The sequence below is a fragment of the Sceloporus occidentalis genome, unplaced genomic scaffold (genome assembly GCF_023333645.1).
Source record: "Sceloporus occidentalis isolate IW3139 unplaced genomic scaffold, rSceOcc1.0.p SCAF_3, whole genome shotgun sequence".
NCBI classification, from domain to species: domain Eukaryota; kingdom Metazoa; phylum Chordata; class Lepidosauria; order Squamata; family Phrynosomatidae; genus Sceloporus; species Sceloporus occidentalis.
Window position 1 is genome coordinate 235,160,652 of NW_028316983.1, and position 13,267 is coordinate 235,173,918.

General features: G+C 42.3%; 1 protein-coding gene across 3 annotated transcripts; it reads right to left on the reverse strand.

Annotated features, from left to right (window-relative positions):
* Window positions 1-847: 847 nt before the first annotated feature.
* Window positions 848-7,969, reverse strand: LOC149317637 (kelch repeat and BTB domain-containing protein 8-like). 3 transcript variants are annotated; one of them, XM_089518949.1, is made up of 5 exons: window positions 7,875-7,969; window positions 6,571-6,658; window positions 5,502-5,580; window positions 4,037-4,264; window positions 848-2,574 (listed from the first exon to the last, which is right to left on the reverse strand). In XM_089518949.1, the coding sequence occupies exons 2-5, from the start codon at window positions 6,647-6,649 to the stop codon at window positions 1,068-1,070; spliced, it is 1,893 nt and encodes a 630-aa protein (XP_089375075.1). In that variant the 5' UTR covers window positions 6,650-6,658; window positions 7,875-7,969; the 3' UTR covers window positions 848-1,067. The 3 variants fall into 3 exon arrangements, with proteins under 3 accessions (XP_089375075.1, XP_089375076.1, XP_089375077.1); XM_089518950.1 differs by having other exon boundaries at window positions 6,571-6,708; XM_089518951.1 differs by lacking the exon at window positions 7,875-7,969 and adding an exon at window positions 7,509-7,696.
* Window positions 7,970-13,267: the final 5,298 nt, after the last annotated feature.

Consider the following 13,267-nt stretch of genomic DNA (forward strand, 5'->3'; position numbering starts at 1 on the left):
GCAAAGTCTTGAACACACTGATTATTCTTGGTTATAATAGTCCCATTTACCAGCTGTTAAATGGTGAAACAACACCAGTGATAGCTGGTGGCTACCATGTCAGTGGGGTGATGAATCCACTACAAGTTTTAAGCCACGTTTTACAAGACATATCAAAGGTGTTGAGCTGTGTCCCCCAAACAGGTTCAGCACATTGGACAGATCCTTTAAGACTCATCAAAACCTGGATGGCTTCACTAGTCAGCCTGTTCTTCTAGTCAACACATGTAAAAACAATGAGTCCTTGCTATCTGCTGGGATTTGGTTTTAAGATACCCATGGATACCAAAATCCATGGATGTTCAAGTCTCATGGCATAGTAAAGTGGTGTCCTTTATATAAAATAACAAAATCAAGGTTTATTTTTTGGATTTTATATTTCTTTGGAATATTTTCAAGTTGTGGATGGTTGGATCCATGGATTAAAAAATCCATGGATATGGAAGGATGTCTGTAACATTGAGTCAAGGGCCTGCTGTAATTAGGAATGTAAAGTAAGATTCAGCCTGATCAACCTCTGCACAGCACAGCCAGTGATAAAGGACAATGGGAGCTGCAGTCTAATAGCAACTGAATAGCCACATGTTCTCCATGTTCTGAATAGCCTGGTGGCACATTTAACTGTTTCTATTGCTGGATCTCAGTTGGTCCAGCCTTGTATTGCTTGGATGGGAGCCAGAGGTTAAACTGTTTGGAGCTCCTCAGGGGAAGATCACAATGAATACATGCACCAAAGAAACTGTTTCCATCTGAGTTAAAAGGATAGACAAAAACAAGTCAGAAATTCAAGCAGACTCTTGTAGGCCTTTTAATAAGAGTCTAGCACAGATGTAACACTTTCGTAGCTAGAAGAAGGGATTAACAGCACTGAAGTGGGGACCATAATTATCTTGAGGGCAACATCAGTGAAATAAATGAGAGCTGACAGCAAAAGGAAGGTCTTACTTTAAGATGAGACAGATTTCTCTGATGGGAATCCATTGGCTGAATATAGAAGGACTAAGGTAACTGTTTGGAAGCCTTTTGGATTACCTTCCACCCCAGCAGCAATTAAAGCTGCAGCTCTGTCTAACAGAAGATCCTGGCTGTCCTCCTCTCTTGACGTCATCCACCCCAACAACAGCTGAGGATGCCGCTTTTTCTAGCAGAAGGAATTGGAGTGGCTTTTTTGGCAACTTCAGGGTGACACAGCTGACAATTTGTGCCTCATTGCTAACAGGGATTTCCTCTGGGCACCGAGTCCAGCTTGTGTCTTCTGGTACCCAGCTATAGCTTGTGTTATATGAACGATCCTCATCTTTGCCTGCTAAGAGGTAAATCTTACCTTGCCACTCCACAGCGCTAGCAAAGGCTAAAGCCATAGGCAGCTCTGGTATACTGACTTCCCAGCTCACTCTGCCATTCTCACAGAGATAAAAGCTCCCTTTAGTGCAGGAAGGAACCTCCTCAGTGGCCATTGCACCATGGGCCAAAAAATTGCCCCGTTCCTCTGTGTATCCACCAAAAACATACACCCCACTACCAAAGGAGACAGCAGTAGCTCCATAGCATGCAAACTCCATGGACACCTCAGTCCACCAGTCAGTATTTGTGTCATAGATAAGAAGGCCCCGGTAGCTCCTGGAGGCTTTCCCACCTATGAGATAAAGCTTATTCCTGAGCACAGCTGAAGCAGGATACATCAAGGCAAGGGGCAAATTAGAAATAGGAGCCCAAGCTTTCTGTGCCACAGTGAAAACCTCTGCAGAAAAGAGAGGACCTGATTCATTGCAGCCTCCCAGAGCAAAGAGCTTCTTATCACAAGCTAGGAAGGGATGGAGTGCCCGGACTGTGGACATGGATGGGTGCTGTGTCCATTGGCTGGTCAGGGAGTCGTACTCATGCAGAGTGCTGACAAATGTGCAATTGTCCTTCTGACCTCCAGATAAGTAAAGTTTGCAGTCCATGGATGCACATCCAGAATAACTGAGATAGTTCAAGGGTGGCAACTTTTCCCACTTCTCTGCCTGGGGATCAAAACAGTGCAGGTGAGATTCATGGTCATCTCCATCCTGGGTTCTGTTTCCATTGACCTCCACACACACAAAACAGTCATTGTACATGCCCTTCCGGAGCCCACCACTCTCTTGCAGCCTCCCTGCTCCATCCAACTCTTTCCACTTCAGGCGCACATGCCTGTAATATTCTGCAATGTCAGCCTGGACATCAATGAGCTCCTCGCGGGTGAGTAGTGGAAAGCGGACATGTCTGAGGAGATCCTTAAATAAGGGGAGACGCCCAGAGGTTGCAAACTCTACCCACTTGCGCACAGCGTGGTAGATGGCTAATTCAGAAGGCACTTCCAGGCTGTCTGAGGCAATGAGATTGGTCAAGGCACTGTGTTCCAGATTCAGGAAAGCATCCTGCTTAAAAAGAGGTCCAAAGTGTTGCTTGATGTAGTCTGAGGCTGCTTGGATCAGAGCTTGGTGATTGTGCTGATGAGCCAGATTGTAAAGGCTGAGACAATTACTCATGGAGATGTTTGACTCCAGAAACCTGTTGGGCATAGTAGAAAGAAATACAGAATAGCAAATATTTGATGAATGCCATTTCTCCCAGTAAAGTATCCAGATGAAATCATGTTCTTGGGTTTATTCTGTTTGGGATGGGAGATCAAATAATGATCAGAGAGGGGCCTTTTCATTAATGACACCACAGTGATGGAACCCCACAGTGAATGTAGAAAGCTGGAACTTTTAAAACAACAACAACAACAAAAAGATTTTAAAAAATAAACATGTGCTATGAATGTTAATTACAAATTAAATTAATAATCAATATAAATAGGACCTAAATAACCTAAAGGCACCAGATCCTGCCTGGTCTTGGAAGCAAAGCAGGGTCAGCCCTGGTTGGTACTGGAATGGGAAACTGTTAATGAATACCAAGTGCTGTAGGCTATATTTCAGGAGAAGTGTTAGAGCATAGCGATTTATATTAAATTTCGGAGTGTGTGTAGAATTCACTTTGACTGACTTCCTGGGGCACCGCCATTTCTCCAAAGCAGAGATGTCATGTAGGCAGCTTGCAAAGGAGGGGGTAGGAGCCCTAGAGAAAAGGATTGGAAATTCCCCACAAGAAGTTTGGGAGTTACTAGACAAGAAAAACCATCTGCTCCAAAAACAACTACAATACCTGCTGTTTGTTTTCAGCCCAGGTCTTTACACCCTTTGTCTTGGCTGCAGCTAAGCCATTAAGGTAATGACGTTAATGACTTAGCTGCAGCCAAGACAAAGGGTGTAAAGAAATTGTCTATATAAGCTTCAGTCTAAGCACACACTGGTGTGCTACATTCAGAATACAGCCTGGCTTCACGTCAGACCCGACTCTGATTTTAGCTCCCTCGGCTCCCCCCCCCCCGCCCCCATTTCGAGGTCCGTGTCCTTTCATCTACATCCACATCTGGAGGAGCCTTCTGAAGTAAGTATTTCCCATAGGTTTGCCTCTCTCAACTCTCTCCCGAATTTCCCTCTTTTACTTTCATTGAGAATTGTGTGTATGAGTGTATGCGTGCCCCCCTTTTGCTGTGTGTTTATTTTCCCCTTTTAATAAATATTTGGACTTAATTGGAGCAGTATGTCTCAATGTCTTCTCTCAAGGGATTCTTGTGGACTTCTCGTATACACCACGGGACACGGTCTCGCAAGGGTGTTGTTAGGACCCTCCCTCTCAGCAATTTGAGCTAAATTCAGAAATTCCTCTAATTAGATCCTTCCTAACAGAAGGAACTGACAAAACTACCTCTGAGTATTACTTGCTTAAGAAAATCCTATCAAATTCATGGGGTCACCACAAGTTGGCAGCCGACTTGAAGGTTCATACGCACACACATGCAGGATCTGAAAATTTGAAAGGAGCAACTTATTTTTAAAATTAATTTGTATCTTACCTTTCTCCCATTATAGGACCTAAAGAAAATTTACAGCACAGGTTAAAAAAAAAGCCCATAGTGCGTTACCTTCCAGTTGTTTCTTTCAGAGGAAGGATCTGGAGCTTGCTAGCTGCAGTGAAGAGGTCCTGGGCAGTCTCTGCTGTGAGTTGCAGCTCCTCTGTGTAAAGATAGTCCAACAGGCTGTGAATTGTGGAAGCAGCCATATCCTTGAGTTGGATTTCCCCACTTTGTGATTCATTGTTGGAGTGGATGAAGATCTCTCTGAAATAGGGACTGATTGATGCCAACAGCATCCTGCATTTAGAACAAAGAGTTATCCAAAAAGAAAGTGAGAAGATCCTCATCTAGAGATCAGAAAGGAGGGTGTATTCATTATCTCAGGCCTATGTCTCTATGGACCATTATATGAATATCCATTGTCCTGGACCATTTTTAGATTTAGGACTGGATGACACCATTTTGTGGAGGTTTCACTACTACCTTGCTCAGAGTGTCCCATCTGAGTGCCATCACATGACCCCCATTCTCTCTGAGATCACTTTAACAAAGGGAAGTGCATACATACTAGATTGAGAGCACTCCCTACCATGCATTAGTGCAACTGATCTGTTGTTGGTCTCATGTGCCTTTTTCCGCCCTTGTTCTTAACCCCATTTCCCTGCCCTGCCCCATTGTGCCTGGTGTGTGTGTGTGTGTGTGTGTGTGTGAGAGAGAGAGAGAGAGAGAGAGAGAGAGAGAGAGAGGATATAGGAAAACAGCATCATATGATAGATATCACCCACTGGGAAACCTTGGGCAAGTCACGCTTTCAGCCTCAAAGGAAGGCAAAGACAAATCCCCTCTTAACAAATGTTGCCAGGAAATATCTGTAATAGGTTTGCTACAGGATTGCTAAAAATTGGAAACAACTTAAAGGCACACAGCAACAGGTATCATTGTGCTGATGGCACTCAGATCCATTTTAATTTTTCAGCAGATTAAGGTCTTTTGCCTGATTCTATAGACTGCATGGGGCCTCAAAGATAGCAACAAAAGTCAGCCATGACAGAAGTGCTGGTGAGTGACAAGAGTTTGGATCCTGGTTCTGGATTGAATTGTGCTCCATTTGGGTAAGCCTATGTTTGAACCAGGCCATGGTATGCTCATCCTTTACTGAGATAGAATCTCTAAGTCCAATTTGAACCAAAAACTCTATCTCACCCAATGTACTATGAGGTATGGCTATCTCATCCTCTAATAGAAATCCACACTGTCTGTTGCATAGTGGAAATAGGTAGGGATCAATGTGTGAAAAGGTCTATCTGTATATGAGAACATGATCTACAGAGAATTCAGAGACATAGCTGTATTAATCTGGATCAGTATGCAAAGGGAACTTGTAGTACCTTTGAGCCAACTGAAATAAAGATGTTGGTACCATAAGCTTTTGTAAACTTATGTCTATGATAGCCCATGGTACCAACTATTTTCTGTCAGTCAGTCTCAATAATCTACGTAGTACAACAACATGATCAACATAGTATAGAGTCACCTATGACAAGGAAAGCTTCTTCCTTCAACATCCAAGGTGACATCACAGAGTTGCTGAGACTGGTATAGCTGTTTCAAGCCTAGAAAATAAGAGAGAGAGAGAGAGAGAGAAGAGAAGCATTAGAAAGTCAAATGCATCTGTTAGCTCCTTTGACCTTGTCCCCCCCCCCCCCCCACACACACACAAAACAGGGAGGGCTTTTTTGGCACAAAAAAAATCTTAGAATTACAGAGTGTGAAGGTATCATTTGGTTCATCTAGTCCACTGGTTCCCCACCTACAGTCATTTAGATGTTTTTAGCAATAGAGAGGAATTCTGGGAGTTTAACCCCAAAATGTCTGGAGGGCCAAAGTTTGAGAACCACTGATCTGGTATAATATCTTTGATAATGCTGCATCAACAATTAAGCAATTGCAACATGCCTGGGAGCTGAATATCCAGTCTCTCCTTAAATAGACTCACCATCTCCCAAGGCAATTGGATGAAAGAACTCTAAAAATTAGAAAGTTTCCCCTGATGTTCACCTGAAATTTGTTTTCTTGCAGTTTCTACCTAATAGTTGACTTTGGAAGCCACAACGAACAAATGCAATGGATTTCCACATAGCAGAAGGATGAACTAGATGGTCCTTGGGGTCTTTCAAGCTCTATTATTCTCAGTCTGCTATACCTTCTGTTTGACTAGTCTGTCAGTTTAGTCTTCCTTTGATTTTTTGCTCTCCTCCAGGGAAAACATGACCAGTACTTTCAACCATTCTTCATAGGATTTGGTTTCCAATTCCATTGAACCCCCACCCCCCCCCCCACCCCAATTCCATCTTTGGTCCCAAGTTGGGAAAATGCCAGGAAAATAAATAAATAAAGTATAAAAACAACAACAACAACAACAACAACAACACACCTCTCCAATGAGATCAGGGCAGCTTACAACAATATTAAAACATTAAAATAAAATAAAATACAATGCCCCATTAACCCACCCGCCCATCATAACCAATAAATCACAGCAATAAACAATGACAATAAAGCAATACAATAAAACAAAACAAAATAATGACCGTGAGATTTACCTTGACATAAGTAAGTTTCATGAGACTGTAGTGGTTTTTGTATGTCATCCTCTTCATCACTCTCCCCCAGGGAATCCATGATTTCAGCCTTTAAAATATGTACAGAAACAACCTTGAAATTGCACCATCTTCACCTATCTGAGGTTAGAACAGGAATAGAATTTAAAGATTTTCCCCAATGTAAATCTAAATTCTTGAAAATCCTGGTTAATAACTCTACACTTAAACTTGCATCTTGATTTACCTCAAACAGAACAATTATCTTGGATGTCAAAAGCTTGTCACTAAAAGCTGAAAATTTTGTGCCCCTGTGATCAAAGATTTGAATTTCAATGCTAATCTGGAGTTTCTCACAGACAAGTGGTAGATCATTTCAACATACGAATGCTAAAATCAGAATTCAAAAAGAAATTGCTTTAACACGCTAACATGATGTTTGTGGATTTGAATAGATATGCTCCAGACTTTATTTCTACAAAATAAGTGAAACATTCTGTTACTGGATTTTTTTCTCACAATAAAATTGTACCTCTTTCTGCATTGCCACCACCAAATAAATACAATAATCCAGATATGGACAGTCTGTGGCTAAACAGAGGTTTTTGGACTCCAACTCCAAACATTCCCCAACATTAGCTATCTAGGTAGGGCTAATGGGAATTGCAATCCAAAGGAAGAGAGCCAATGGGGTGTAGTGGTTTGAGCATTGGACTATGACTTGAGAGACTAGGGTTTGAGTCTTAGCTCAGCTATGTAAACCCACTGGGTGACCTTGGGGAAGTCATAGTCTCAGGGAATGGCAATGGTAAACCCACTCTGAAGAAACTTGCAGAGAAAAACCCATGATAGGTCTACTTTAGGGTCACTGTAAGTCAGAAAAGACGTGAAGGCACACCACCACAACAACAACAACATTTGGAGGATCAGATGTCACCCACCTTTACTGAAATCCTAATGTTTGCCTGATTATCCCGCTCCTCGAGGGCCCACTTACTTTGGCTTTTTTTCAAACTGTCTCATGAGTCAGAACGTATTCAACCAGGATCTACTGTTACATGTCTAGGTGATTTGCAGAAACTCTGCAAAACTCACTATTGCCCCATTGTTTAACAGTGACAAGCCCCCCCCCCCCCCCTCTTCTAAACCAGGATGCTCAGTTGAGGAAATTCAGGAGGATGGCTGGGGAGGGCAAGGTATGGCCATTTGGCCTTCAGTTGAGTTTTGATGCTGACTCCAAGGCTGAGTACATGCTCAGAGGAACTCTTTATATCCAATTCTAACCAATCTTCATTGTAACTGCTAACCTCTGTCCAATCATTGGGACTGAGAGGGCTCCAATCATCTATAGATTTGCCCAGCAGGGAGATCAATGGAAGAAGAAGATTGGTTGGTTTCCCTCTTAGTTCCAACTGCTTCAACTGCCAATGGATGGTTTTTAAAAGGGCAGGCAGCTCATATATACAAAACCTGATTGGCTGATAAGTCCTTCATTAGAAATAGCAGACATGTCTGCCCTGGAGTCTTGGATGCTGATTTCTTAATTATTTATTAATTTAGAGCATTTACCATATATGTATAAGTCATGTATAAGTCAAGGGCAGGTTTGGGGGCCAAAATTATGGATTTTCCATGACTCATGGATAAGTCAAGGGTTCCTATATTGGGAGAAAGGCAGGAAATAATAATAATAATAATAATAATAATAATAATAATAATAATAATAATAGGAGGCTCCTTCAGAGTGTGTGTGTGTGTGTGTGTGTGTGTGTGTAGCAAAAGAGACTCTAAATGAGGCTTTTTGCTTCAGTGTTTGCTTCAACTTTGGTTTCAGCCTTCGCCCAGACATCGGCAGCCAGCATGAGCGAGAGAGGGACTCTGTTTAACAGCAATTAATCACTGAGGACTCTTTCTGCTTGGCTCAAGACAGAAAGAAACTCTTCCCATCACATGGGGAAATATGAAAGAGCTGCTATTACTTTACCATACTGACCCGTTAATAAGTCGACCTGGGATTTTGGGGTCAATTTTAGGGCATAAATTTTTAGACTTATAGACAAGTATATACGGTATATCACATCTTTCAACCCAACAGTCTCTCAGCATGGATTACAAATCATTAATTTGACAGTTCCCTGTCCTTAAGCTTCTAATATAAATGAGATGTGTGGCACATAAGGAAAAGGGAATGACAGTAGAGAAGGAATATTAAGGACATTACTGCATGCTGCCCCATTCTCACAGCAGTCATGCTTTTAATAAAAAAAGGGGAACTTACCACTTTTAGGCAGTCATCACGAACCTCTCACAACTGCATAACCAGGGCTGCTGCCTCCATTGTGGTCTCTTCCTGAACTCTCCTTTAACCCTGCATCCCTGACTAGGTGGTTGTATGAACACATTTTGGGTCTTTCACAGATGGCTGTGATGGTTTGCATGTGTTGGCAATAACCAAAGGCCAAAACAGACGATGAGCAAGGGAGGTAATTTTTTCGTACACATTGTAATGCCACTCTTTTGCACTTTTCAAATGATATGTGAACTGAAATGCTGCTACCTTTCAACATTTGCACCTGTATGCATTTTCCAGTGGAGTTCTCTAGTCTAAAAATGCACAGAAAGATGTGGCTATTGATGGAAAGCCCAAGCAGAGATGTGCATATCAAGAAAAACAACATTCAAAATGCATTATATTAAGAATCTGCTTACAAAAATGTGCACATTTGGTAAAATTGTGTTCCCAAATGCTTGTATTAGGAGACATTTGTTGACCATGTCCAACAACAAAAAGAAGTATTAACAAACAAACAAAAAAGGAAAAAGAAAGAAATAGCAAATTGTATCTTTCTCAGGTTGCAACAATATCTTTAAGTGAAGGACGCTGTGAGGGCTCCCTATTCTTGTCCTCTTCATTTTTCTAGACATTAAAAAAATCTTGCAGGGAGCAGCAGTTATGTCCTTTAGATGTCTTTGATGTTCCAGATGCTTCAATAGAATTTATCACACACACACACTGATGCACACACAACTCCTGCACTTGAGACTATTGGCCCAGCAAGGCACCATTGAATTAAAGTTATTTTCATGTTGAAAGTCTACACTGTGTGCCATAAATACAAGAAATGCTATAGTCATTGCAGGAAACCCTCAAATCATATATGTAATTTATCTGTCTAAAACCTTGATTTCCTCCAGTTTTCACCAAATCATATCACCTTATGTGTGTCTGTATGTGCCTTCAAATCTCCTGTTGTATCCATCTAAAATACTTGCTGAAATGAAAATCACAAACTATAGGGAAGATATTTCTACCCTATATAGTGTGAGCACAAGTAGCAGGGGTATATCAAATTGGCAAAAGAACATTTCTGATCTATTTCATCCTCCTCTAAATCAGCTGTCTTTCAAGTACAGTAAAGTGATGAGATAAAACTATTTGAGGAGCAAGAATCATTTCATTTCCCACAGAAAACTCTGTTTTGAGGGGCTTCTTGAATTTGAAGGGGTCTAAAATGGCTTCTGCTACAAACTCCCTCAAAAACCTGATGGCTGCCTATTTTGCCACTAAGATGTCAATTACAATGAACAACAACTGAATATCTACACAAAAATATCTTTGTTGGGTGTATGTGTTGTTTTTCCAATAGCACAGACTATTCAAGAGTTGTAAATACAATATATATTCAGAGAGACTTTGCTTAGTACTTGCCCTTGGAAGGCCTCCAAGACAGATCTTAGAAGAAGGTCTCAAGAAGGTCTCAGTGGATGGTGTCATCAGTTCCTGGCTATGACAACATAGCCAGATTCTGTTGAAAAGCCCTTTGCTTTCCACCAGCAATGGAATGGGGATACTGTTGCAGGACAGCAATCAGTTCTGGGGGAAAGACTTTGGTCATGTAGGGGTGGAAAAGAATATGACCCTTCACCACCACCACTGCAACAAGTACATATTTAGGCATATGATGGCATCTAACACTAACAGGATGCTGGCCTTAGAATGAAGGTTCATATGTTGAAGTTGTGATATAGTTTTGCTAGTGTTTTTCTTTCTAATCTCTCTGCACTTCTTCTTCCACTTCGCCAGTCCCCCCTGCCCCCACCCCCACCCCCTGTCAGCTGAAGATATATTTTGTTCTGCTGCTCAGCTCAGAAGTTATGGATCAACATACAATTGGTGCAGTTGTGAAGGCAACGAACCAGGGAATGGCTTGTTCTCAGTCAATGCAGCAGTATTACCCTAATAATCACAGGCTGTTGGACTTGAAGCATAGCATTTTAGAGATCAGAAAGTGATGGCTCTCACCATGTTGGGGTTATCTCTGCATGACTGCCTTTAGGATGAAGGATTCAGGAAGGCAGGATATGTAAAAATTCTGCTCTAGAATATTTTAAATTCAGCATGATGAACACACAGCAGTTGGGTGTACAGGAATTGGAACCCCAAATTTTAAGCACTCAAGGTCATGGGCCTGGACTTCTTTTTCCTCTCCAAATTCAGATTTCACAGAACTGGAAGTGATCCCAGGGGCCATGTAGTTCTATCCTCTGTAGTCCCAAATTCTTTGTCACCAATATGAAGAAAATTAGCCATTTTGGGAAAATCATTATCAAAAATGAACAAAAATGAAATTCTGACTCACAGAGTTTAAGAAGAGTTCCTTTCTTGTAGAAGAATTCAAGCTGCCTTGACTTTTATTTTGGGACAAAGGCAGGATATAAATCCATTAAACAAATAAATGAATAAATAAATAAGATACATCTTCTATTCCTTTTTTCATCTGTGAAATATTGGGGGACAGGATGAACTTAAGATGTTTTACTGCCTGGAGTGAAAATCAAGATGTTGGTTCCTTCCAACACAAAAATTGGAAGGGCTGGCCGTTGACTCTTCCTTTAACACTAAGGATTCAACTGCACACTGGATGGCAACAGAATAGTTTGAAGGGCAAAGGGCTCCTGGTTGATACCAGGCTGCTGGTTGCCTTCCAGCAACTGCTGCCAGAGGCGACTGCCTCATTCTGTCTAACAGCAGGACTGGCTCTGTTGGGGAATATGCAGGCATAACAATTTATCACACAATGACCTAATTCCTATTGTTAGTCTCAACTAGGGGGCCTGGTAAGTGCAACTGTATGCAGCCCGGATCCCAGCGGCGCTTATACTGTGTTTTTTCAAAAATAGGAGCTCGCCATTTTTGAAAAGCTGCAGGATAATTGTGGTTGGAATCCGGGCTGCATATGGGTTGCACTTGCCCAGCCACAACTGCATGCAATAACACCTGGTTTTAAAATGAAACACAACCGGACCCCATCGAGGATAAGTTGCTTTACATACAATGCGATAATCTCCTGGGTAGTACCATTCAATGAATGCATTTTACCTGTCATCCTTCGGCCTGGGAGGGAGTGAATAGGCTGGCCCAGCTCCACCAGGGCTAGCCTGAAGATAGAGGCTCCTCCCTCCATAACTGTCATCCTTCGGCCTGGGAGGGAGTGAATAGGCTGGCCCAGCTCCACCAGGGCAAGCCTGAAGATAGAGGCTCCTCCCTCCATAACTGTCATCCTTCGGCCTGGGAGGGAGTGACCAGGCAGGCCCAGCTCCACCAGGGCAAGCCTGAAGATAGAGGCTCCTCCCTCCTTAACTGTCTTCCTTCAACCTGTGAGGGAGTGACCAGGCAGGCCCAGCTCCACCAGGGCTAGCTTGAAGATAGAGGCTCCTCCCTTCATAACTGTCATCTTCCAGCCTATGAGGGAGTTGACCAGGCAGGCCCAGCTCCACCAGGGCTAGCCTGAAGAAGAAGAGCCCTCCCTCTAGTCCATCTGCCTTAGTCCAGGCATCAGAGGGAGAGAAGAACCACTGGACCTCATCCCCTTCCCCATCCCCATCCCCTTCTCCTTTTGTGTCGTGTCTTTTAGATTGTAGGCCTGAGGGCAGGGAACCGTCTTATTAAAAATAATAATTGTAAGCCGCTTTGAGAGCCATTAGGGCTGAAGGGTGGGGTATAAATAACGTAAATAATAATAATAATACATAAGTGACTCACTTACAGTGAAGAAAGCTGATAGAAAGAAAGTAAATTTAATTGAAAGGTGGTACAAGAGAAGAGTTCTGCTAATACCTGGATTGCCAAAAAGACACATAAATGGGCCCTAGAGCAAATCTGCCTAGATGCCAAGATGACAAAACTGAGACTTTCGTACTTTGGACATATGAAAAGACATGGTTCACTAGAAAAGTCAATAATGCTTGGTAAGGTAGAGGGAGTAGAAAAAGAGGAAGAGCACATTCCAGACAGATAGAATCAACCAAGGAGGCCACAGTCCGAAGTTTGCAAGAGCTTAGCAGGGCTGTTGATGGACTATGACATAGACAGTGAAACAGAAAGACAGGGTGCCATGCCTAGTTTCTGGGACTCAGGTTCAGACTCTAATACAGACAGGGGGGGGGGAACAGAAGGACGGGGTGTCATGCATTGTTCAGGCTATGATAAAGACAGCAAAACAAAAGATAGGAGGAAATTCCAGTGCATGGCAGAGACAGTGACTTGGGGGTCTTTCATTCTTAGGGTCACCATATGTCAAAGTCAACTTGATAGCAATGAAGAACAACATGTATTGATTGATCATTTAACAACTGACTCAACCTGAGTTGGGATTAACCAGTAGGATTCCAGCCATTCTTTCCAGGAAACATAATACTG

Excerpts from the sequence above, each read along its gene's own strand:
- LOC149317637 (XM_089518949.1), bottom strand. The coding sequence starts at position 6,649 with ATGGATTCCCTGGGGGAGAGTGATGAAGAGGATGACATACAAAAACCA. Across the intron at positions 5,581-6,570 it reads TGAAACTTACTTATGTCAAG|GCTTGAAACAGCTATACCAG; the intron begins GTAAATCTCACG and ends CTTATTTTCTAG. Across the intron at positions 2,575-4,036 it reads CTGAAAGAAACAACTGGAAG|GTTTCTGGAGTCAAACATCT; the intron begins GTAACGCACTAT and ends TATGCCCAACAG.